General features: G+C 41.6%; 1 protein-coding gene across 1 annotated transcript; it reads left to right on the forward strand.

Annotated features, from left to right (window-relative positions):
- The first annotated feature begins 380 nt into the window (after window positions 1-380).
- ccm2l (CCM2 like scaffold protein) lies at window positions 381-26,389 on the forward strand. Its single transcript, XM_028453521.1, has 11 exons — window positions 381-522; window positions 636-803; window positions 1,125-1,208; window positions 2,198-2,381; window positions 13,862-14,457; window positions 23,458-23,587; window positions 24,142-24,202; window positions 24,790-24,946; window positions 25,009-25,147; window positions 25,490-25,637; window positions 25,708-26,389. Exons 1-11 carry the CDS (start codon window positions 493-495, stop codon window positions 25,838-25,840), a joined length of 1,830 nt encoding a protein of 609 aa, XP_028309322.1. The 5' UTR covers window positions 381-492; the 3' UTR covers window positions 25,841-26,389.
- The last annotated feature ends 665 nt before the right edge of the window (window positions 26,390-27,054 follow it).

Consider the following 27,054-nt stretch of genomic DNA (forward strand, 5'->3'; position numbering starts at 1 on the left):
CCATGTGCTCAGGCCAGGATTGTGCTTAAGCTGTACATCAGTAAAATGCAATAAATGTGCAGTTTGTATCTCATAATTATGACTTTACTTTGTTAATTTTTAATTTGTCAGGCTTCCATATATAAACGACTGGTTCTGAACAAAACACAAAGATTTGAGAACGTCTAACATTTAAAGGGTTAGTGTTTGGGTGTGTGTGTGTGTGTGTGTGTGTGTGTGTGTTATCTGCACAAAAGAATGGATGTAATCAGCTCCTGGTGGAGTTTCCTTTTAGACAGGAAAGGTCCACTTCCTTTGCTTCCCGTGTGTGTGTGTGTGTGTGTGTGTGTGTGTGTGTGTGTGTGTGTGCGTGTGTGTGTGTGTGTGTGTGTGTGTGTAAAATCAGCTCCATGTCAGACGAAAGATGAGCTGAAACCAAAGATGAGCTCATAGAGATGCTGATCCAGTCGTGACCTGGTCCTGATCATGTGACCCTCCATCAGAACCAGGACCATGGACTACGAACCAAAGAAACCCAGGAAGGTGAGGAAGATCTATCTATACACACTTCTATGTTTGGTCTATAATGTTTATGTCTATAATGGAAGACGTCTACAAATGACAGGAACAGATCTATTGTCTATAATCCGTTCCAGGGTTTCGTGTCTCCCATCAAACGTCTGGTTTGGTCTAAATCCAGTCGCCGACCGATAGATCGTGGCTGTGTTTATCGTCGTCCGCTACACACGGTTCCTCTCTATCCTCCAGACTTCTACATCCACCCTGAGAGACTGATCTTTGACTACGTGGAGAAGGAGGTGAAGGTGGGCGTGTCCTCTGATCAATACATCGTTAATCTGATTACATCCAGAGAATGAATAAAGTTATGATTGTTTTAGTAAATACATCTAAAGTGTTAATGAGAGCAGATGAACTAAAACTACTTCTATGATCAAACCAGTGTTGGTTGTAATTTTCTACACAGGTCACATCTGATTGGCTTATTAAACACTATGTCCCGCCCCTTCTCTTAGCTGATTGGACATAACCACTTGTAGTGTCATTCATTTTATTGATGTTAGCTGTGAGTAACTATGGTAACACTTCCTGTGGCCCATTGTTTAACCTTTGACCTCTGTCCTCAGTTCCTGGGTCAGCTGACCTGGGTCTCAGTGTCTCTGAATCCATCGAGTAGAGATGAACTGCTGCAGCTGCTGGACACGGCTAGGGTTGGTAGCAACACATGCTAACGACGTGCTAACTGCATGTAAACTACAAGCTAACAACATTGTGATGTTTTTTAATTGTTAATTTAAAAAAAAAAACACCACAACTATGATTATCAAAAACCAAATAGAAAATAAAATAAAAATCATAATTAGCAAAATAGCACACAAACTGCTAAAATAGGCCAACCAGATGTGTTTTACACATGAAAGAATCCAAAAGGATCAAACGACACGCTAACTACATGCTAACCTTTTAGCTCCTCCCTCATCCTGGGGTTCATTCTCCTCCAACATCAATACATTAGTTTACACTGGGAGTGAAATATTTCATGTTTTTAATGAAGGAAGCACATGTTATGATGTGTGTGCTAACCATAGACTGAAAAATGGATGAAGCACGCTCACGGTGAAGTGAGGCTTTTATTGTTAGAGCTCCCCCTGCTGACTGGCTGCAGTATAGGTCATAAGCCCCGCCTTCTCAATGATAACAGATGGATGTGGGTCAAACTGTAAAGTTAAAATACTGGTCACATATTATTTTTCCAAAGCTAAACTCTGCTGTGATCATTAGTTATTATCACCTACAATGTGTTCTAGTGATCATTTTTATGTCAACTTTGTTTTAAATAAGTTATTTGAGGTTGAAAAATGGGATCTTATGACATATATTACGATGATTGACAGGACTGGATCTTGCGTAGCTCTCTCTGTGAATAGCAGTTAGTTCTAGTTGTATATAACCTCTATGATCTGATCATCTGAACAAGACGTTGGTAGAATTTCTAGTGGGAAAGATAATTATGTTTGTGGCGTAGCTGGGCTGCGTAACTGGTGCTAACGGCTAACGGCTATAGCCTTTGTTATTTCAGGTTTCAGTGATGTATTATGAGCTCCTACAACAACCAGGCTGATAAACTGTGTGTATGTGTGTGTGTGTACGTATGCGTGCGTGCGTGTGTGTGTTTGTGTGTGTGTGTGTGTGTGTGCAGCAGTTGAAGGTTCTCCCTCTAAAGACCAGCGTAGACCAGGACTGTATCCTCAGTCTGTCAGCGCGCTGCCTCCTGCTGACGTGGAGAGACAACGAGAAACTTCTGATGAGGATTCCAACACACGAGATCGCTGCTGCCTCCTACCTGAGAGATGACGCACTGCACCTGCTGGTCCTCAAAACAGGTCAGGGGGCCTCTATTTGCCTTTTACAGAAGAGGATTAGGGCCAATTCTGATGGAAAAATTGTTTTTTGGCAAATCAAGAATAAAGACGAAATGTTGAGATTAAAGGTACAGTATGGTGCTATTTTTCACACAATACAATAACAAGATAAGATAATAATAATAATAATAATAATAATAATAATAATAATAATAATAATAATAATAATAATAATTTAAATATTATATGTTTATGTACATGAACAGTGACAGATTGATCCAGGGTTGTTATGTTTAGTTCCAGGTTATTTCACAGAAACAGATATGTATTCCATAAAGGAGGTTTAACAAACTCTGAGTCTATCCATAAACTCTAGGTCAACATACCCTCCATGGTAAACTCTGTGTATCTGATTCATTACAGCTGGTATGAAGTGGATCAATCAACCCTGAGTATGTAAACCTTGGGTTACTGACGTGCACGTGCGCGATAAAAAGCCATCATCAATGGATCAAAGATTACTCAAACTGCCATGACAACCAAACGGAAAATAGTGATATATTTACCCTGATGGTGAAATAAGCCGTTGTTTGATGAATATGATCCTGTTCTAAAGGTGTGTTCAGTCTTCAGTGACTATAGTGGCTTAAATGCGATTCAAGATGGCGCCAGCATGTACCGGCTGCCGTCTGCCCGCTCTGCTTGAACTTTTGTTTGGAGCCGCACTGATCGGTTTTCTGTGCAAAAACATCACTGCGCTGATAGTTTACAACCGTCAGGAACTTATTCTTCTTAATCGTTCACATGATGTATGTCTGGGCTTCAACTCTAAGGATCAAACATCCAGACTTCCTCCTCACTTGGCGTCAGTACCTGACTTCCTACTGCGCTCACCTGTCCTCCGGAGGAAGCGTGCCAAAAAACGGGGTAAACGTGGTGGAGTCCTGTTGAGGATAAAGGCGTTCTGGAGGTCAAACCCTGGGACTGATCCTGGATGCCAGTTAACATATGGATTACGATGGATTCAACCCGTGGCTCCAGTGCGTCTGTTCTCCGGCTTGCGTCACCTGCCGCTCGAAGCGCCGCTCCGCAGATGCCGTCACCGGCATCGGGGTGTGGATCACGGGTGGCTTTGTCCTCTGCGCAGCAGCTCTACACAGGCCGACGAGGAAGTGACTCTACGCCTCGGCTTGCAGAATGCTAGATCACTAGCCAACAAATCTCACCTCCTGAAGGACCTTTTTATGTCCCGTGGATTGGATCTGATGTTCATTACGGAGACATGGCAACGGGAAGATGACTACGTTCATCTTAATAAGCTGTGCCCTACGGACTGCTCCGTGTTTGGAACTCCACGGCTTACACGTCGTGGAGGAGGATTCGCGCTCGTATACAGAGACGCTTTCAGCTGCAGACTGTTGGACATGAACACGTTCAACTCCTTCGAGCTCCAGATGTGTAAGGTTGGAAATGAACACTCTTTTTACTGTTTTAATCTACCGACCTCCTGGTCCTGCTCGTTTGTTCCTAGATGAATTCTCTGAGTTTATGTCATATATTGTTAAACTATGTATTAATCCTTGGTGATTTTAATCTACATGTTGATAATTCCTCCTGTCCTATGGCAGCTGAGCTGATGTCTCTAATGGACTCTTTTCACTTTGTCCAACATGTGTCAGGTCCAACACACACTAAAGGTCACACTTTAGATTTGGTCATTTCTTTTGGTTTAATGATTGATCATCTAGGTATTGAAGATTAACAAATAAGCAATCATTGCTGTATCATATTTAATCTGTCAATCACACTGGTACAGACTACTTCTAATGTGAACAAGCAGAGACTGATTCTTAATGAAGCAGCAATCAGTGGATTTTCTGCCTCTTTCGATCCAACTACATTTACTAGTTGTGATGATGTTGACACTTTTATGACAAACTTCAATAGCCATTGTTTGTCTGTTTTGGACACAGTAGCACCAGCTAAAAATACTCCAGGCTCTAATAAGAAACCTTGTCCGTGGATGAATGAAGCTATTTTTAGCTTTAGGAGAAGCTGCTGGAAAGTGGAACGGTTGTAGAAAACCACTAAACTAGAGGTGCACAGACTCTATTTAAAAGAAAAGATAATGGAGCTAAATGAATTAATAAAGCATGCCCGCTCTGCTTATTTTACTAATCTTGTTTTGCAAAATAAGAGAAACCCCAAGGTTTTGTTCAATACTATTGAAAATCTTGTTGCACCCTCACCGTCCCATGTGCCTGTACACACACAGGAGGACTGTAACCATTTTTAAATTTCTTTGTAAATAAAGTACAAGATATCAGGGCTAGCATCACTCCTCCCTTGGTTAGCTTGTGCAGTGCATCAGCCCGTGAGCTCATGGTCCTCCTTCACTCCTGTCAGCCTACAGGATGTTCAGGTTTTAGTAGGAAAGATGAAACTGTAGACATTGTTCCTACTTCTCTGCTTTTAAACGTTTTTGATGTTGTTGGTCGTTGGGTGGTAAAATTAATAAATCTCTCACTTTTATCTGGCTCTGTCCCCAGCTTCTTTAAACATGTGATAATAAACCCCATTCTTAAAAAACCCAATCTTGATCCAGGGGAACCTATAAACTACTGACCCATATCTAAGCTTCTCTTCATGTCTAAAATCATAGAGAAAATGGTTGCTAAGCAGCTAACCTCACACATGGAACAGCATGATATTTATGATAAATATTAATCTGGTTTTAGATCAATCCACTGAAACTGATCTTCTGAAAGTTTCTAGTGACGTGATGATGTCACTGACTCTGGTCGTTACACAGTTTTAGTTTGACTTGATCTGATGCTGCCTTTGATACAGTAGATCATAGTATACTGGTTGATCCACTTACATCTGAGATGGTTTTCTGGTGCTGTTCTCCAATGGTTTACCTCTTATATTAATAGAAGAACCTTTAATGTTACTATTAATGATGTAATGTAATTAATGATGTAATGTCTAATATGTCTGTCATGTGGAGTAGCCCAGGGCTCTGTTCTGGTTCCTGTTTAGTTTTTATTGTATCTGATGCCTCTTGGTCGTTGATCCATGGTTTTAAAAATGTATCTAATCATTTTTATGCTGATGATATCCAGTTGTAATTAATAATTTAATTATGATGGCGGCGCGGGTGCACGCAGCGGCTCCTCTCTCTCCCTGCAAACCTATATCTGTGTGTATTTGTCCGTCTTCGTCGCGTCCACTAACCCCACTAACCCCAAGGCGCACATTCACCCGCGAGGTCCTGCTCGACATCGGCAAAACCACAAATACGGAGGTTAATCCAGTGCTAGCGGAAGAGCTACGGGACTGCGTTCTGCTCCGGAGACCTGCTCGATCACCGTCCCCCACTTCTGCAACAAGCCCAAAGTGGAAGCGCCACGGTCGGAATACAAGGAAGCAGAAGAGGGGGAAGCGTGGAGGTATCCGGGCTAGGCTAGCGGCTAGCCCTCACCGGCCGGCTATCCCGACCATCACTCTGGCCAACGTACGCTCGCTGGATAATAAACTGGACTAAATCCGCTTACTCCGAACAACTTCCAGGACTGTGAGTGAGTGTTGTGTCTTTGTTTTTGTGGAGACATGGCTTCATGACAGTGTTGCGGACCATGCTATTCAGCTAGCCGGGCTAACATGCTACCGGGCAGACAGAGAGCTCGTCGAGGGTGGAAAAACTCGCGGCGGGGGTCTGTGTGTTTACATCAGTGATGCCTGGTGCTGAGACGCGGTGGTAGTGTGTAAGCACTGCTCACCAGTTGTGGAGTTTATGGTTATTAAATGCCGGCCATTCTACCTGCCGAGGGAATTTAGTGCCATATTGCTGGTAGCAATTTACATCCCTCCTGGCTCCACCAACAACAGGAGTGAGGCTCTGAATGATCTCCACAAACACATCAGTGCGCAGCAGACAGCACACCCTGATGCTTTTCTCATCCTGGCTGGGGACTTCAACCATGCGAACCCCAAGAGTGTGCTTCCACAACTTCATGGCCACATCAAGTTTCCCACTAGAGGTAATAATATTCTGGACAATGTTTACACTGTAAACAAAGGGGCCTACAAAGCCCTCCCCCTCCCCCACCTCGGAGCCTCAGACCACTCCACTGTTATGCTAATGCCAGCATACAGGCCACTGGTTAAAGCCATCAAACCAGTTAGGAAGCAGGTACGGGTGTGGCCTGAGGGGTCCACAGAAGCACTCCAGGACTGCTTTTCCACCACTGACTGGAGTATGTTCAAACAAGCAGCCACCAACAATAACATCACCGACCTCCAGGAGTACACAGAGACGGTCACGTCCTACATGGAAAAGTGCATGGACGATGTCACGGTCACCAAGACCTTCACCATTCGGGCCAATCAGAAGCCATGGCTGACAGGTGAAGTCCATAGGCTCCTGAAGGCCAGGAACACTGCCTTCAGAGCTGGGGACGCGGGGGGCCTAAGGACTGCCAGGGCCAACCTGTCACGAGGCATCAGATTGGCCAGGAGGAAATACTCCAGGAGGATCGCAGACCGGTTCACCGACAGCAGAGACACCAGGAACCTGTGGCGGGGGGTCCAGACCATCACGGACTACAAGCCCCCTCCGCAGACCTGTGACAGCTCCACCTCTCTGCTAAACAACCTCAACAACTTCTTTGCTCGTTTTGAGGCAGACAACAGTACCCCAGCACAGAAGACGCCACCTTCTCCTGGCGACCAGGTACTGACGCTTTCCCGGGATAGCGTGAAGCGATCCCTCCAGAGAACAAATGCACGGAAAGCGCCAGGTCCCGACAACATCCCAGGTCGTGTCCTGAGAGACTGTGCAGAGGAGCTCACAGATGTCCTCACCGACATCTTCAACTTGTCACTGAGCCAAGCTGTTGTCCCCACATGCTTCAAAGCCACCACCATCATCCCGGTCCCCAAGAAGCCGACTCCATCCTGCTACAATGACTACCGCCCGGTCGCACTAACCCCCATCCTCATGAAGTGCTTCGAGCGGCTGGTCATGCAGCACATCAAGTCTGCCCTCCCCTCCACCCTGGACCCCTACCAGTTTGCATATCGGCCTAACCGATCGACCGACGACGCCATCTCCACTGCCCTCCACTCAGCCCTCACCCACCTGGAGACCAAGGACGCCCACGTCAGAATGCTGTTCATCGACTTCAGCTCAGCATTCAACACCATCATCCCGCAGCAGCTCATCCACAAACTGGACAACCTGGGCCTAAGCACCCCCATGTGCAACTGGCTGCTGGACTTCCTGACAGGGAGACCACAGGCAGTTCGGGTCGGCAGTAACACCTCCAGCACCATCATGATGAACACGGGGGCCCCCCAAGGATGTATGCTGAGCCCCCTCCTCTTCACTCTGCTGACCCATGACTGCGCCCCATCTTCCAGCTCCAACCTCTTCGTTAAGTTCGCGGACGACACGACTGTGGTGGGTCTCATCAACAACAACGATGAGTCAATCTACAGGAGTGAGGTGAGCAGGCTGGCCTCGTGGTGCAAGGACAATAATCTCCATCTGAACGTTGAGAAGACGAAGGAGATTGTTGTGGACTTCAGGAGAACGCACACCCAGCATGCTCCTCTGACCATCGATGGTGCTGCAGTGGAGAGGGTGAGCAGCACCAAGTTCCTGGGTGTGCACATCTCCGAAGACCTGTCCTGGTGCCTCAACTCTGCATCACTGGCCAAAAAAGCTAATCAGCGCCTCTACTTCCTCCGCAAACTGAGGAGAGCAAGAGCCCCATCCTCCATCATGCACACATTCTACAGTGGCACCATTGAGAGCATCATGTCCAGCTGCATCACCGTGTGGTACGGCGCTTGCACCGTGTCCTGCCGTAAGTCTCTGCAGCGCATCGTGAGAACAGCTGAGAAGATCATTGGTGTCTCTCTTCCCCCCCTTCTGGACATTTACAATTCACGTCTCACCCGCAAAGCCACCAGGATTGCAGGTGACCCCACCCACCCGTCCTACAGCCTCTTCAGCCTGCTGCCATCTGGGAGGAGACTGCAGAGTCTCCGTGCTCGAACGAGCAGGCTCAAGAACAGTTTATTCCACCAGGCTGTCAGGAGACTCAACTCCCTCCCTGCTCTCCCTCCCATTCGTCCACTCATCCCCTTTCCCTTTCCTGCCCCTGCCTCCATCCCCCCTCCGCCTCCCTCCACCCTCTGCCCTCAGTTGTCTACCCTCCTTCACCCCTCTGCCCCCTCTGCCCTCCCCCCCCCCCCCTTCATCCTGCCACAGTCTGCCCCTACAGGACCTGGCATCACCCCCCTCCACCTCCACCCCCTGCGTGCTCCACTAATTCACGCACCCTAAACTCTGCACAGCCGTCATTGTATTGTTATGCTATTTGCACACTACCTCACTTTTTAACTTCATCTGCACTCTGTTTATATTATTAATACTGTAATTTATTTATATTCTACCTCATAGTAATTTATCCACATTCTACCTCATTGTTGTTCGTTATTTGTTATTTGTTATGTCTTTAGTTAAGTTATTTGTTGTATAGTATTGCTAGTTGTTTTTTTTTGTGTGTTTGTTGTGTGTTTTAAGTGCTCTTTTTATGCACTGCAGGTTTGCACTGGGGGTTGGGGGGGATTGCTATTTCATCTGTGCTGTATGTTTAACATGGGGCATATTTGACAATAAAGAACCTTGAATCTTGAATCCTTGAATCCTTGTACTGTTCCTTTAATGACTCAGCGTTTCACTTTTTATCTGAGTTCTTAGATTGTATATCCTGTATCAAAAACTGGTTGTCATCAAAATTATCTCCAGATAAATTCTAATAAAACATAAACTCTGATCATCTGATAAAAACATCCTCTAATTAAAAACTCTCTTGGTGATCTGGGCTCATCTGTTAAAACCAGCCTCAGAAACCTTGGGGTTGTTTTTGATCAGTCCATGTCTTTGGAGGGACATTGTCGTCAATTGACTAAAAACTGTTTTTACCACCTGAGAAATATCTCTAAAGTGAGGTATTTATTATTAAAATCAGATCTATAACTGGTCATACACACATTTATATCATCTCGTATTGACTACTGTAATTCTGTTTTTACATGTTTTAATAAGTCGACCCTAAACAGACTCCAGATCTTTCAGACGCTGCTGTCAGACTTTTAACTGGTGCTTCTAGAACATCCCACATCACCACCATTCTAGCTACTCTGCACTGGTTCTAGTGAAGTTTCACATAGAATATAAAATATTAGTTCTCACGTTCTGAGCATTACATGGTCAGGCCCCTAAATATATCTCAGACTTGTTGTACCCCTACTCATCAGGGCGATGCCTTCAGTCTTCAGACCAGGGTCTCCTAAAGACCCCAAAAACTACATTTAAAACCAGAGGAGACCTGGTGTTCCAGACTCTGGAATAACCTGCACCAGTCTCTCAGGGAGCTCAACTGTGTGGTCACTTTTAAAAAACTGCTGAAGATTTTACTTTACAGAAAAGCTTTTAGTTACTGGATTTTAATTTTTATTTGTCCTTTAATGTTGCTGCTCTTATGATATTTATGCACTCTTGTTTTATTATTCTATTGTGTTGCACTTGTACTTTTACCACAACTCTGTACAGCACTTTGTGATTTTATCTGTAAAAAGCACTTTATAAATAAACTACTTACTTACTTAAATCACGTGTTATTAGTCACACTTTATGATCATTTCATCACTTTATCTCTTCAGTGACGTGACGAGTGGTGAATAATAATAATAAAATGTGTCTGAGGAGACGTGTCAGCATCATAGGATGTCTGTATAGAGAGTCCTCCTGTTACACTGGATATAAACACAGTGACTGATGCTTCATATCTAATCATTTATATTGATTTTAATGTAATATTATCACCAGATTCATCTCTACGTCCTAAAAAAGTCATAAAAAAACACTGAAGTGGGATGTGAACCCACGACCCATTGCTTTCAAGAGCAGTGTCACACTTCACTGCCCATCATACCTTCAAAGACGTATGATCTACAGATTTAACTGTATAATAATATAAAACAATAATCAAGCCTTAAAAGTAGATTGATTTAAATCAGGGTGTCAAACTCTCGCCCGCGGGCCAAATCTGGCCCGCCGTGTAATTTCATTTGGCCCTTGAGGCAATATCAAATTAACATTAGAGCTGGCCCGCTGGTATTATACAGTGGCGGTCCCGCTGTAACACCGCATTCACCGCTAATACTACAAATCCCATAATGCTCTGCTGTTGTTTTGGCGCGCCAGCCGTGCTCTCTCCTCTGTGTCAGTAGCGATCCGTGTTCTTGCGCAACGCTTCGGCTGAAAGCCGGCCGGCTCACCCCGCCTCCCCGTGCCTCTCTTCCAGATGTGCTGCTGCCTCATACAACTGTCAGTGTCACTGTGTTACCCCTACCAAAAATGGCGACAGGTGGGAGACAGAATATCTGTTTATATATGTAAAACACAGACCTGTTTGTCTCGTTTGTGGAGCCAACGTGTCGGTAACTAAGGAGTACAACATTAGGCGACACTATGAAACGAAACACCAGGACACGACTCAAAGGAGCAGAAAGTAGAGGAGATGAAAAGAGGTTTGGTTTCACAACAGAATATGTTCAAAAAAGCCACAGCACAAAGTGAGGCTGCTGTAAAGGCGAGTTATATCGTGGCAGAAGAAATCGCCAAATCAACCCGACCCTTTAATGAGGGAGAGTTTGTTAAAAAGTAAATGCTGAAGGTTTGTGACCAAGTGTACCCAGAGAAAAATCAGGCCTTTTCAAACGTAATCCTGAGCAGGAACACATGTGATCTTGCCACTAATCTGCATGACCAGCTGATGGAAAAGGGAAAAGATTTTGTTTCTTTTTCCCTCGCTGTGGATGAGATCAGCTGTCAGTCTTCATCAGCGGTGTCGACTCAAATCTGTGTGTTACGGAGGAGCTTTTGGGATTTAAATCCATGCATGGCACAACCACAGGGAAGGAAATCTTTGAGGAGGTTTGCAAATGTGTAACTGAAATAAACCTGCCGTGGGATAAACTCGTGGGATTAACCACTGATGGTGCACCAGCGATGAGTGGTAAAAAGAATGGACTGGTGCAGGATTCGTGAAAAGATGCGGGAAGAGAACTGTGCAGGTGAGCTATCTGTTTATCACTGCATCATACATCAAGAGTCACTGTGTGCTAAAGATGGAACATGTTATGACCACAGTAACACAAGTTGTTCACTTTATAAGAGCCAAAGGTCTGAATCACCGTCAGTTTATGTCTTTTCTGGACGAGTTTGGTTCGGAACACACACACACACACACACACAGACGTGAGATGGAAAAGTACTGAACAGATTTTTCGAGCTGCGTGAAGAAATATGTCAGTTTCTGCAAAGCAAAGGGAAGGACACAGCAGAGCTCCAGGAGCTAAAGTTTCCATGAGAGCTGGTCTTTCTGTGTGACATCTCAAGCCATCTTGATGCGCTGAACCTGCAGCTACAGCATCACAGATATGTCAGTGAGAGCTTTTAAAACTAAACTCTGCCTGTGGGAGAATCAGCTGCTGCAAAGAAACCTTGGCCATTTCCCTGCTGCAAACCATAAAAACGCAGATCTCTAAATCAGTGTAGCAAATAATTAACGTTTTATTCATGCACTTTCTCTTGCTACTTCAAGGCTTGAATGTTTGATTCATTCATTATTGTTATTTTATTTTCAAATTATTATTAGCCTGTGAAAAAAGTTTATTTTGATATTTACCTCAGAAGGCTGCAAATAGAAAAGAGGCATTCAATTTTTATGAAACTTTTGTTTGATGTGCCATTGATATTTTTTAATTATTATTATTATTATTTGAAACTCGATTTTGCATGTCACTATAAAGTTATATAAGCCTTGTTTGTTCAATATTCAATGCAAAACTTGTTTGGTCCCTATTAAAAGGGTAATTTGTTCAACCTTGGCCCACGGCTTTGTTCAGTTTTAAATTTTGGCCCACTCTGTATTTGAGTTTGACAAAATGATCATTTCCTCCTTTATATTATCTACAGGTTTGTATTCAGTGAACTTTACTACAGACGTCAGTAGATGTTTTAATGTAGATCAACCTCTCAGTGTGTTTCACTTAATGATCTACATCTACAATGTTAGAAAGAAAACTACTGTTTGATAAAAAATAAATAAACATAAATCAACACAACATTAGTAATGATGTGAACACGTCTGTGGTGTGTGATGTCACTAATGTGTTTCAGAGAAAAGTGTTAAAGTTTATTAAAGTGTTCAGGTGGGCGGAGCCAGGTAGAAACCCAGGGTTTCTTTGATAAAACCTGTCAGTGACCAGGTTTAGTTCATGGACAATGTTGCCATGGCAACATACTCAGAGAATAACATACCTCACTTTTTGGAATGAGATACTCAGAGTTTCATCATTTCAGCCTGAACATACTCAGAGTTTGAACATAACGTACTTTATGGAATAAACCTCAGGTCTGACTCTCTATGACTGTTTAGTGTTGATCACAGTGACAGCCTGGGGGAACAGTCGTACACTCATCTGTAGCGTCTGCCAGAGGGGAGGAGTTTAAACAGATTGTGTGCAGGGTGGGAGGGGTCTGCAGTAATGCTACTGCTACTGTTTTTACCCATGATGCACTGCAGTACACAGTTAAACTTTGTAAAACACAAAAACAAGAAGTTACTGTATATTCTTACTGTAGAAACTACAGCAATCAGTTACAGTGTAAGTTCTATATTATACCGCAGTGTTGTTTTAGCTGTTAGATATTTGGAGAGGGAGGAGCTCGCATTCTAGGAGGCGTGTATTATGTCCATGTAGGAGGACAGAGGATTGTCAGGAGGAGGAGTTTCCTGTAGGTGAAGTCAGGTACGGGGAATATCCAACTGTCCCGTTTAAAGCTGACTTTTTACAAAACAGAACTTTTTACACGTTGTCCCTCTGACTGAGGCTAAAGGATGTTTATCACTGTAGATAAACCATTAGAAAGTCATTTATTCATCATACCTCCCCTTTAAAGTTGAAATTTTGAGATTAAAATTTAAATGTCGAGAATAAAGTTGTTAAAATTTCGAGAACAAAGATGAAATTTTAAGATTAAAGTTGAAATGTGGAGATTAAAGTTGAGAATAAAATTCAAATGTTGACAGTAAAGTTGAAATTTCAAATATAAACTCAAATCTAATATGGTGATAAAAGTGGAAGGTTTTCTAATAAAGTCAAATCTACAGAAACTGACTCGGACCAATTCTTCATCCAAACTGGTCCTAATGTGTTTCCGTAGCCCCTCAATATCCACAGACGGACTAGATGCTCCGCCTCTTTATTAAAACACTGATGGATGATTTCCCCAAAGTGATTTTGTCCATTAAATTTGTCCCTAATCCTCTTCCGTAGTGTGTCCTGTATCAGGTTATCATGAGTTAAAGTGTAATCTGATTAGCTGAACATGTTCTTTTATCATGTTTGTGTGTCAGGTCTGAACGTGGACAGCGTAGTGGCGGGCGGCGACAGTCTGGACAGGAAGAAGACGACGGGCGTGGACGGGCGACGTCAGACCATGAGCAGCAACGCTGACCCTCGTCCTGCCGGGGGAACCATGGAGCGACGCCACACCATCTGTGGAGTGGACTGGAGGCCGTCGCTGTCCAGGAACAACCACGACAAGAACCAGAGCGTGGAGCGAGGAGCAGCAGGAGAACGAGGAGCAGCTGGAGAGCGAGGAGCAGGAGGAGGAGGAGGAGGAAGTTTGGAGAGGAAGCGTGGAGGAGGAAGCTGGGAGAGACGGCAGCAAACACGTAAGACAGGAGGAAGCTGGGAGAACCGCAGGGCCAGGCCTATGAGCGGGAGCTGGGGGGTCGGAGTGGGCGGGGGCAGCTGGGAGAGGAGGCACGGGGCAGGAGGAGGAGGAGGGGGAGGGGGGAGCTGGGAGAGACGACAGGCCTCCTGTACAGGGAGCTGGGAACGAGGGAAAAGCTATGGGAGCTGGGAGAGAAGGAACCACAACCCTCTGGAACCAACGCCCTGTCCTGACGCCTACTGTAACCTGGTCATCCTGGCCGTGGAGAACAAGGTGGGTTCCTCACAGAACATTCCCCACTCATCACTCCTCTTACGCCAGGTTTTCATTAATCAGAGACACAACACAGCCACACCCTTAGTGAGGGGGCGGAGTTTAGAGAGGAGACAATTACCCTGAACATACGGTTCTGGGTCCATTCAGTAGAAACGTGGGTTGTGTTGTAAATGTCCCACTAATGTCCTCTCCACTCCACATACTGTCTACTATATACTAAGGGTATTAAAAAAAACATTCAGTAATATATCGCGATATTTCACCTTGCGATTCTTGTATCGATCCAAATAGTATGATTATGAGCGTTTTCACTGAAGTTTACTTCCAAGTTTCCCATGATGCATCTGGAACCTCCAGCGTTAAAAACCTTGTTCACACTGAGGCTAAATATCTCTGTTGATTCTCCACTTTTACTTTGAAGTGAGAAAGTGACCAAGTAGAATATCAACATGTGCTCATTTGTAGTGTTGTGGTGGTCAAGACCAGTCTTTTAAAGGTCTCGGTCTCGTCTCGGACTCGGGATTTTCCGTCAAGACCGTTAGAGACCAGCACTAATTCCTGCTATTTTTAACCTTTTTTATAATGTGATAATAACACGGAGAAGAACAGGATAAAACAATCCTTTATTCATTATTTAATCCACCCTGTTATAATGACCACAACCTTCCTTAATGTGACTGAGTGACGTGTGTGTGTGTGTGTGTGTGTGTGTGTGTGTGACTATGGTGTCAGTTTGGACCGCAGAGAGCAAGGTAGATATGAACTAATCACTGGTAAAAATCCCAGTAAAACTCCAGAAAACAATAACTAGTAATAAATATTATCTCTGATAAAGACAGTAGCTCTAATAACTGGTAAAATGATAAACTGGTGATATTACAGTCTGTGAAGGCTGGATAGGGGACGCACTTACTCTGCTTCTGGGTCCTAGTGCCAGCCGAACGGTGAAGCCTGTTCAGTTTACTGTGTTTACTGAGGTCTGTGTGTGTTTAATAAGTCTGTGTGTGTTTAATAAGTCTGTGTGTGTTTAATAAGTCAGTGTGTGTTTAATAAGTCTGTGTGTGTTTAATAAGTCAGTGTGTGTTTAATAAGTCTGTGTGTGTTTAATAAGTCAGTGTGTGTTTAATAAGTCTGTGTGTGTTTAATAAGTCAGTGTGTGTTTAATAAGTCTGTGTGTTTAATAAGTCTGTGTGTGTTTAATAAGTCAGTGTGTGTTTAATAAGTCTGTGTGTGTTTAATAAGTCTGTGTGTGTTTAATAAGTCAGTGTGTGTTTAATAAGTCTGTGTGTGTTTAATAAGTCAGTGTGTTTAATAAGTCTGTGTGTTTAATAAGTCTGTGTGTGTTTAATAAGTCTGTGTGTGTTTAATAAGTCTGTGTGTGTTTAATAAGTCAGTGTGTGTTTAATAAGTCAGTGTGTGTGTGTTTAATAAGTCTGTGTGTGTTTAATAAGTCTGTGTGTGTGTGTTTAATAAGTCTGTGTGTGTTTAATAAGTCTGGGTGTGTTTAATAAGTCTGTGTGTGTTTATAAGTCAGTGTGTGTTTAATAAGTCTGTGTGTGTTTAATAAGTCTGTGTGTGTTTAATAAGTCTGTGTGTGTTTAATAAGTCAGTGTGTGTTTAATAAGTCAGTGTGTGTTTAATAAGTCTGTGTGTGTTTAATAAGTCTGTGTGTGTTTAATAAGTCAGTGTGTGTTTAATAAGTCAGTGTGTGTTTAATAAGTCTGTGTGTGTTTAATAAGTCTGTGTGTGTTTAATAAGTCTGTGTGTGTTTAATAAGTCTACATGTTTATGTCTCTGTCCATTCACTCTTTTCATTATATTCATGTATTTTAAGGCTTTATTACATAATATCAATCAATCAATCAATCAATCTTTATTTGTATAGCGCCAAATCATAACCAATGGTATCTCAAGACACTTTACAGTAGAGCAGTCTTAAGGACGGACTCTTCATTTTATGGATACACACATATGCATAATATCAGCTGTAGTCCAGGCCGCCGCCATCTTGGATTATGTCGTCACCAGTGAGTCATCACCGTAAATTGCACTATCACAGAATGAGTCAAATAACTGTAAAGAGATTTAATATTAGTCTATTTTATTTTTAAAGTGGTGTATTTTTTATCTTTAGACTCTAATTACATTTATGTCTATAATATGTTCCCTACAATATAAACAGGTTCACAATATAATTAGTATTTATAGTTTCTGTTTCCACTGTATCAGAATAATAATAATAATTCTCAACATTAACTATTGATTAATTTGTCACATGACTGTTCCAGGGTTTGTTTTATTTAGTTTCACATCTACCTGTAGATCTATGTTTTTTACACTGATGACAACTAGTTTGTAGTTTTATTTCAGAAAGTTTCACTTTTACAGTTACAGTTGGAAACCTTTGTTAATTAAATATTCTAGTAATATTACAGTAACTAAATTAAACTGTATCAACTAAGTGAATTAATAAAAATAACCTGTTAAAGGCTTTTTCAAACTAAATAATGATCTTATTAAATCTGTGACGTGTTAAACCTGAACAACTGAAAGAATCAGAATCAATAATCATTATTTATTGGTAGAAATACTTTTAAACACTTGCTGTACATTCAGCTGACATAAAAATATTGTTTTCAAATATGTAGAATAATTGTGAATTTATCAGTAGTAGTTTTAATATTTTAGTTAATTTTTTACTGGCACCTTTTTTGTCCATCAAATGTATTTAAAATAAACTAAAATTAAAGAGAGATGTTATTTAACTGTTGAACCTTATCATAATTTTATTTATTTATAGATTTTTTTAAATTGAAAAAAAAATGTTTATGGTCTTGGTCTCGGTGCATTCTGGTCTCGGGCCAGTCTTGGTCTCTGATAGTGTGGTGTTGTACACAACACTAGTCATTTGATCCATAAAACTCATAGAGACACATTTCATTCATTTTTAAATACTCTCCATTGGTCTACTGACTACACTTCATGTTAACTTCAAAATAAGAGCCTTATTTACAGAAGTGTTAAGAAAACTAATGATAGAGAAGAAGAAATGCTTTTATTTTAACAAAGTGGATGTTTGATTTTTAGCTTGAAGCTACATTAAGCTCACGATATATACTGTTTTGCAAGTCATAAGTAAGTCTCAAGTCTTACCTTCAAGTCCCGAGTCCTCCACCATTTGAGTTGTGAGTACTTTCGAGTCCTTTTAACAATCCTTTAGCAATATTTACACAAACCACGTATACTTTGATCATCTATATTTATTCATCGTTTTTAATATTTTTTTCACATGTTAAAATTCTTCACATTAGAAAAACAAAATTCAAATGTAATTTGCCTAAAATGCGCTGCAGTGGATTTTAACTGTATATCGCACTACAAACTGGCATAACCCGTCTCTTATTTTATAATGAACATATTGCATTAGAACACAAGAGATTACGTTGACTATATTTTTTATCCCTCATATTAATTTTTTTTAAAAACCTGCCCTGATTGCCTCAAAGTAAATGCTGGCAAATCACACATTAAATGTAAAGGTAAATGGACTATCACTAATAATGGGAGTGTATTTCTCATCATAGGTTTATTACTGGAGGTTCAATCTGTTCCACACATATCTACAATACACAAACAGATGTCATTTACTACATATTCCTTTGTGGAGGACTAATATGTGAGTGCGTAGCGTCACATGATTGGACTAGAGACAGGAGAACACAGACACTTATGAGGTATGTACAGTAGGGCTCTATACGTTATGGAAACATTTCATCGACCATTAAAAACTGAATCCACTAAAGGTGACATAATGTGAATGAAACACAGTTATCATGAAGGGGCGGGTCATTAATCCCCCCGCCGCTCACCCCTCCCACTCCAGAGCTAAACATGTCTAATCAGCCACTCACTCTGAATAAAGTGTGTAACTCATCACACACTCATAAACACAGAGCTGAGCTGATCCCACTTAACTTTAGTGTCTGTGAAGCTCCGCCCATTTCTGGTGAAGTTACAAACAGGGAGGGAGGGGCTTAGCAGGCTCCATCAGCTTCACCTGCTCAGTGTTTAATATGAACAACATCTCATCAGAGCTACAGAAGATCTGTGTTTTTATGGATGAGATTATAGAGTCTGAATCATCGTAGATTATTGATAACTTGATAGATTCTAATAGTCTGACCCCTAGTGGTGAAATAACTGATGTATCTTGTGTCTATATTTGTCTAAACATCTGGAATATTATCATCAGGATCATTTAAATTAGGTTATTTAAATTAAATTGATCAAACTTAGTAAATCTGATCAGATTCAGGAAACTATTGATTCCTGAGAGGAAATATGGTGACATTAATGCTGCTGTCATTCATACATCTTTATATGACATGATTATAAATAATTAAAAATAATAATCCATATCAGTACAATCTATAGCTACCTTTTAATTAGAGTTTACACGTGTGATCCGAGTCCATGGTTCTCGACCGGAAAAAGGTGGAGTGCCTTCTCCGGGTTGGAGATGAGGTTCTGCCCCAGGTGGAGGAGTTCAAGTACCTCGGGGTCTTGTTCACGAGTGAGGGAAGGATGGAGCGAGAGATCGACAGGCGGATTGGTGCGGCGTCTGCAGTGATGCAGAGTCTGCACCAGTCCGTCATTGTAAAAAGGGAGCTGAGCCAAAAAGCGAAGCTCTCGATTTACAGGTCGGTCTACGTTCCAACCCTCACCTATGGTCATGAACTTTGGGTCATGACCGAAAGAACAAGATCACGGGTACAAGCGGCCGAAATGAGTTTCCTCCGTAGGGTGGCTGGGCTCTCCCTTAGAGATAGGGTGAGAAGCTCAGTCATTCGGGAGGGGCTCAAAGTAGAGTCGCTGCTCCTCCGCATCGAGAAGAGCCAGATGAGGTGGCTCGGGCACCTAATTAGGATGCCCCCTGAACGCCTCCCTAGTGAGGCGTTCAGGGCACGTCCCTCCGGAAGGAGGCCCCGGGGAAGCCCCAGGACACGCTGGAGAGACTGTCTCTCGGCTGGCCTGGGAACGTCTCGGGGTCCCCCCAGAAGAGCTGGAGGAAGTGGCCGGGGAGAGGGAAGTCTGGGCCTCCCTACTGAGGATGCTGCCCCCGCGACCCGGAAACGGCTAAGCGGGAGAAGATGGATGGATGGATGGACATGGTTTTAAATGACACTTTTATTTTGACATACATTTCTGTTTAATGATTCTAATGATTCTTTTTTTTTTATTATGCATTCTGTTTACTCATAAGAGTTGAAAACCAATATTTTATGAAAAAATAGATAGAATGTATTTAAGAAAATAAATAAATAATGTGGAAAACGCAGAATTAGAAGGAAAAAAATGGAGTTTGCAAAAAATCAAATGTATTTTATAGTGCCCTATGTAAGTTCTGTTAATGTTTGCCAGTTATTATTCAATTCAACTTTATTTATATAGAGCAGAATACAACAATGTCATTTCAAAGCACAGCAAAATAAAACTCCTAGTAAGAAAAAGAACCCTATGGTGGAAGAGCAGCTGAGAACAAGTGGAGAACGAAAGAGTTTCTGGTAAAAATTTCATGGATCAACAAAGAAAGCGTGAGAGGTTTGTTTAGAAACAAGACACATGATGGAAACTGTTGAAATGACTATAAAACCAGTCGCTCAGCAGCACTGCTGCTAAGTAACAAATGTTTGATACTTTTATTTTAACATCACAATTTTTCATATATATTTTTGTTGTTTTTCACAAACCACAACTTGAGTGTTGTCAGTACGTGTTTTTTTTTTTTTTTAGCTTGAATTAGTGTATTTTGTCTTAGTGTACTCTTCAGAGTGTTCAACATTGCTTAATTTATGTGTTAAAATTTAAAAAATTCTCTGGGAGAGGATCTCATACGATGGATCTTTTTTTGTCACCTTTTTCAGGCCTTTGGTGTTTACATGTCTGGGCTAAAAAGAGACAAGTTCAACTGCTGCTTCAATAATTATGTTATTTAGTGTCTTCAGTGTTTGTTCAGCTTAGTTATCAATAAATACAATTACAAACATGGCCCAAAGGAGGCAGAAATAAACAGAACAACTGTTGTATGATGCAAAGTAAAATTACAGTTTTTGTAAATGGAGTCTGGTGTGCTGAAGAGAACACGATTTAAAGGTGCAGTCTGCAACTCTATTAAAAGTGACTTTTTCTCATATTTGCTAAAGCTGTCACTATGTAAGGACAGCTTCATATCAAACTAGTAGTTTGTGTGAAAAAAAAAACCAGACTCATTTGATTGATTGAATACTGTCTTAAAAACCATAGACATTATATACGTATATACGTAGACGCCTCATAGACTGACACTGGCTATTGGAGCTGACAATCAGTGCGACCGCCATCTTGGCCTATCCCTAATTACAATAATCATCATAATTCCCCAAAATTTTATCCGATTTTCACATGGTTTAGTTTGTTACAAACGGCAGAGATTTAGTTATGAAACAGGATGCTGTCAACATTGAAAAAATGTGCTTTCATGCAAAAAGACTTATTATTAGTATTATGCTCTAACAAAGACATGTGGTAGTCTATATAATATTGGTAAATGTATAAATAAATTAATTTGATATTTCATAAAAGAAAGAAGTTTGATTGTTCATTTTAATTTATTACACACACACAAATATGCAAAACATTGCTTGATTTGTATTCAATACATGTTGATAAGAATTACTGCATATTGTTAATATCACGTTTTATTTAAAAAACAAAACAAAAAAAATCATAATAGATGTTGTTTTTCATTTGATTCTTATTAAAAACACTTATTTTGTGTGATTTAATTCCTAAACATGCAGAAAAACATGTTTATCATAGTGTGATATTAACTTTAATTTCCATATGAATCATAGATATCTCTGTTAGCATATACAGTAAAAATACACCTACTCTGTGTAGATGACATCATGTGTAGTTAAAGACAGATGTGTTCACATCATCTCTAAACTGATAATCTGATCATAATGATCAGCTTTAAAATGTTCACTACAGAGAAACTAAACCTCCTTTAAAACATCTTTTATTGCCTCCTCACGTCTGTATCACTGGAAACCTTCAACATGTGGAGAAGAAGAAAACACTATGAGAGAGAGAGGATCAGTTCCTGCTCTAATACACGTAAATAACGTTAGTTACTATGACATAATATCATAAATGTTAAAGTATTGTTCAATTTTACTTGTGAAGTATAATCCCACGAGATCTGGTTTGAAAATGCGCCAGTTATTACCATTAAAGGCTGCACAAAACACCATCATAGTTGTTCTCTAGTGCTAGCATAGAGTGAGGAGACCTGTCCAATATGGCGGCGACATTTCATGTGTTCCCCTCACTCACCCAGCACATACACACACACACACACACACACACACGGCTACAGCCATTTACAGCGACATGTTTGGTCTTTGGGGGAAGTAGTAAGTCCTTCCTAGTCACTGACGTTAAAGTTCAAGTCGAGTCTAAAGTCATCAAATGGTCTGCCTCGAGACCACACCTCTCCCATATAGTCTACATCTATAATCTAATCTTTTCATCATATATCTATGATTTATTTAGTAGGTACAGAGGGATCAATCATTTTTATAATTATATACTGTATACATGTGTGTGTGTCTGTGTGTGTGCGTGCGCACGTGCGTGTGTGTGCGTGTGTGTCTGTGTGCGTGTGTGTGTGTGTGTGCGTGTGTCTGTGTGTGTGTGTTTGTGTGTGTGTGTTTGTGTGTGTGTGCGTCTTTGTCTGTGTCTGTGTGCGTGTGTGTGTGCGTGTGTGTGTGTGTGCGTGTGTGTGTGTGTGTGTGTGCGCGTGTGTGTGTGCGTGTGTGTGTGTGTGTGTGTGTGTGTGTGTGTGTGTGTGTGTGTGTGCGTGTGTCTGTGTGTGTGTGTTTGTGTGTGTGTGTGCGTCTTTGTCTGTGTGTGTGTGTGTGTGCGTCTGTGTCTGTGTGCGTGTGTGTGTGTGCGTGTGTGTGTGTGTGTGCGTGTGTGTGTGTGTGTGTGTGTGTGAGCTCAGATTCAGCTCACACTACCACTCCAGCAGGGTTTGATGACAAGAGCATTAATATTACGCTGATTCATTCCTAACGTGACCTTGAGAAGCCTTTTCTCTACATTTAACACTACGTCACCAGCAGAATGACTCGGGGGTTCCTCTGTGTGTGTGAAGGTATCTGACGTAGGACAGAACTAACATTCACGTCTCTGAGACAATAAACTATGTATCTACTACGGGAGTGTGTCGCGAAATGGCTCAAGGTCAAAGTGTCATCTGTAGCAACATCAGAAAAAGGAAACGGGGACGTTAACATTTAATATCTAGTTATAAAGATCCAGAAATTACCTGAAGATAAAATCACTGTGTTGCTACACTCGCTACACAAACCACACGTTTTATGACAAAAATAATGTGTAAATGTGTGATATTCTCCCTTTCTATGGTTTCCATCATGAAAATCCAGAGTTCCTATACAGACATCCACAGTCACTTTAACATGACTTCATTATTGTGTGTGTGTGTGTGTGTGTGTGTGTGTGTGTGTGTGTGTGTGTGTGTGTGTGTGTGTGTGTGTGTGTGTGTGTGTGTGCGTGTGTGTGTGTGTGTGTGTGTGTGTGTGTGTGTGTGTCTGTGTCTGTGTGTCTGTGTGTGTGTGCGTCTGTGTGCGTGTGCGTGTCTGTGCACGTGCGCGTCTGTGCGTGTGTGTGTGTGTGTGTGCGTGTCTGTGTGTGTGTGTGTCTGTGCACGTGCGCGTCTGTGTGTGTCTGTGTGTGTGTGTGTGTGTGTGTGTGTGTGTGTGTGTTTGTGTGTGTGTGTCTGTGCACATGCGCGTCTGTGTGTGTGTGTGTGTGTGTGTGTGTGTGTGTGTGTGTGTGTGTGTGTGTGTGTGTGTGTTTGTGTGTGTGTGTCTGTGCACATGCGCGTCTGTGTGTGTGTGTGTGTGTGTGTGTGTGTGTGTGTGTGTACAGGAGGCAGCAGAGGAGTACTGCTCATTGATCTGTCAGATGTTCCAGATAATCTACGGTCATCAGACCATTGAGTGCGTGGACAGGGCGGGGTTTCATCACACCATGCCGGACCGCTATTGGCTGCAGAGAAGTGAGTGTGTTTGTTTGGTTCTGATCATTTTTCCTCAGATTTCTTTGTTTTCTGTTGTTTATTTTAGTTTGTTCAACCATGTCAATATTTGGATCAATATATCCTGGATCAATATATCCTGATATATCTGCGTTAGCTTCACCTAACCATACATTCTCTTACAGGCCTCACAGGGCAGTTGTACTACGAAACAGGATATAAACGTGTTTATCAACACATGGTTTACAACACAGAGAAACTGTGCAGACTTATGTCACTGTTGAGGAATAATTATTTAAAATCCATAATTCAGACTAAAAACTACATTGAGTGTGAATGCTTGAATTAGTGAGTTAAATCAATATGAATTAATTGAGAATAAACAGTGTGACTTTATTACAGCACAGATGTGTTTCTAATCATGTATTCATCTCATTCTGGGTGGAGTCTGAGTCTGTGATGCTGTGTTCATACACATCAGCTTATATCATAAGTGTATTTATATATTTATATTATCAACAGGACTCACCAACACACTATGTGAACCGTGTGTGTGTGTGTGTGTGTGTGTGTAGGTGACAGTTGTCTGACTGATACCTCCTACAGTTATGATCCAGAGTTCAGCTGCAGCTCGTAGTAAGTCGTGAACACTTCACCAGTGACGTCTGCTGCATCTTCACTGTTTGATTTGTTTCTCTTTATTAGTGACGATGCAGGTGACATCACTACCTGCTTTAACTCCTCCTACACGTTTGTCCAATTTTGACAAATAATCTATCAAAAATTATTATTATTATATATTATTACACATTTTCTTTCACATTCATTTCTACTGATTTTGACATGTTCAGCTACGACCTTGAACTTTTTTCAACCTTTTCAACTTTTTTCCACCCTGCTAACGCTAGATTAATTCTAATGCTAATGCCTTGTTAATGCTAATGTTTAGCTAATGCTAGGTTAATGCTATTGCTAGGATATTGCTAATGCAAAGCTAATGCTTGGTTAATGCTAATGCTAATACTAGTTTGATATTAATGCTAACGCTAGGCTTATGCTTATGCTAGGCTACTGTTAATGCTAACGCTATGCTAATGACACAAGCCAGCACCTGCATTCTCACTTGCGTTTTCTTCAGAAATGCAAATATTGTAGTTTGTTATGTGCAGGTTGTTGATGACATTGGTTCTACAGCTCTCTCTCTCTCTCTCTCTGTGTCTCAGTGATGGATCTCAGGAAGCCTTTGATCTTTACTACAGTGAGACGTACAGTGAGAGCTCCTCCCTCTCTCTACAGGACTCTCACCGTAGCCTCACCACAGTCAGTGATACAGGAGACAATAACCCTGGACTGGTGCTGATGCAGGACTACATGATCACTGTGAGTGGGACACAGGATACATGAGTGTGTGTGTGTGTATGTGTGTGTGACTGTGTGTGTAGCTCCGTAACAGGCTGTGTGCAGCAGAGCTGCAGCACTTTGCTGTCCTACTCAGAGAATACAGACTAGGATCAAACATCCACCACTTCTGCTCTGAACTACTGCAGCTTTATGGAGACACACACAGGTTCCTGCTGCTGGGTGAGACACACACACACACACACCCACACACACACACACACACACACACACACACACACACACAGGCTGTGTTGTAAATGTCCATACTACCCACTAGTATATACTGTCTATTATATACTAAGGGTATGACAAAAAAATGATTCAGGGATATATCGCCATATTTCATCACACGATTATCGTATCGATCCAAAAATTGTTTAATTCGATTTTTTTAATCATGTTTTTTAAGAAAAAAAACATTTATTGTGCTAACATCTGCATATCACGTAAACTGTTAGTCACTAGTGTGTTGTTGTGTTTGTCCACTGTGTAAATAAATGCTGTGTCTTCTCTGTATCCCAGGAATGCGTCCGTTCATCCCAGACAAAGACGTGGGAGCGTTCGAGAGTTTCTTGGAGAGCATTGGAATCCGCGAAGGTGGGATTTTGACGGACAGCTTTGGACGAATCAAACGCAGCATGAGCAACATGTCAGCATCGGCCATGAGAGGGTGAGGAGGAGGAGCTCTGCTCACTGGACAATGACTTCTGACCTCTGACCTCTGTCTGTTGGTTCTACAGGTACGACAGCTGCTCCATGGCTTCAGGGTCTCAGGAGTTCAACCGACGCATCACAGACATCACCCATGACATCCAAGCCCTCGGGTTCCAGGACACGCACGGAGACATAGAGGAGGAAGACTACTACCTCTGAGGAGGAAGACTACTACTACAATAATAGAGATTACATTAGAGATATGAAACAGAAAAGATCCAAAGATCAGTGACATTGTTCCAGATCATCAACTTTTCAACTCTTTGGATTATTTTTTGTCATTTGAAGTTGCAGAATGTTTACGTTTTCCTCTCACATACAGAAACAGTCTCTGCTGCATGCTTTGTAATGGAGCGAGTTGCAGGTTCTCACCAACAAATGTTTTTAAACACTTTTTACACTCCTTCCCTTTCCAGAGGCCACATATATCAAACATATGGCCCGGGTGGCAAATTTGGCCCTTTGGGGCATCCAATTCGTAAAAACATGAATCATTGTGTGAATGAAACTCATCAAGATTTTCAGATGCTTCCGATGCTTATATCTAATGATTGCAGTCATTTTTAATGTTAAACTGTTGAAAAAACTGAAAATTCTTTCAAAACCATTAAATTTTCCATAAATTATGATATAAAATGATCTTTTAATTAAATAGAAATTTGTCACAAAATCTAGTAAATGTAAAGTGTAGATCCTGATATCTGATATCATATATCTGATATCTGTCACTTATTCATTGGATATTGTTGGTTTCTTACATATTTTGTATTTAATATAAATGTAAAAGTGTAAACTAGGGAACAACAATGTTACTTGTTTTCCTGCATAAAATGTGTGGCCCACTAGAGATCAACATGCTCCGTATTTGGCCCCTGCACTAGGAGGTCAGTGAGGTTAATAAAAATGTTTTTATCTCAATTTGAATCAATGGTTTTTGACAAGCATGCAGGCAGATATGAGGGCAGCTCATTGTGGGGGCCTCACATCATGACCTCCCCTAGCCCCTCCCCCTGCTGTAGCAGACTCACTGAACATCAGAGTCTAGAAACACAGTCATCATCGTTTGTTATGTAACAAGAACGAGTCGCTGTGCATCTGTTCTTCAGCAGCTGAGCAAATAAATATATTCAACCATCTCCATTTAAAAGAAGAACAATCCACACATTTACAAATCAAAGATGTGTTTGCAAACCAACATGACTCAGCAGAAAGTAAGAGGAAAGATGAGGAAAAAAAACAGCCTAAAAAGTGTTTTTAATGTGGAGGAAAAAGACAGGAACGAACAACATAAACTTTCAGATTGGTGATGTGTGTGTGTGTGTGTGTGTGTGTGTGTGTGTGTGTGTGTGTGTGTGTGTGTGTGTGTGTGTGTG

Source organism: Gouania willdenowi, chromosome 7 (genome assembly GCF_900634775.1).
Source record: "Gouania willdenowi chromosome 7, fGouWil2.1, whole genome shotgun sequence".
Taxonomy (NCBI): Eukaryota; Metazoa; Chordata; class Actinopteri; order Blenniiformes; family Gobiesocidae; genus Gouania; species Gouania willdenowi.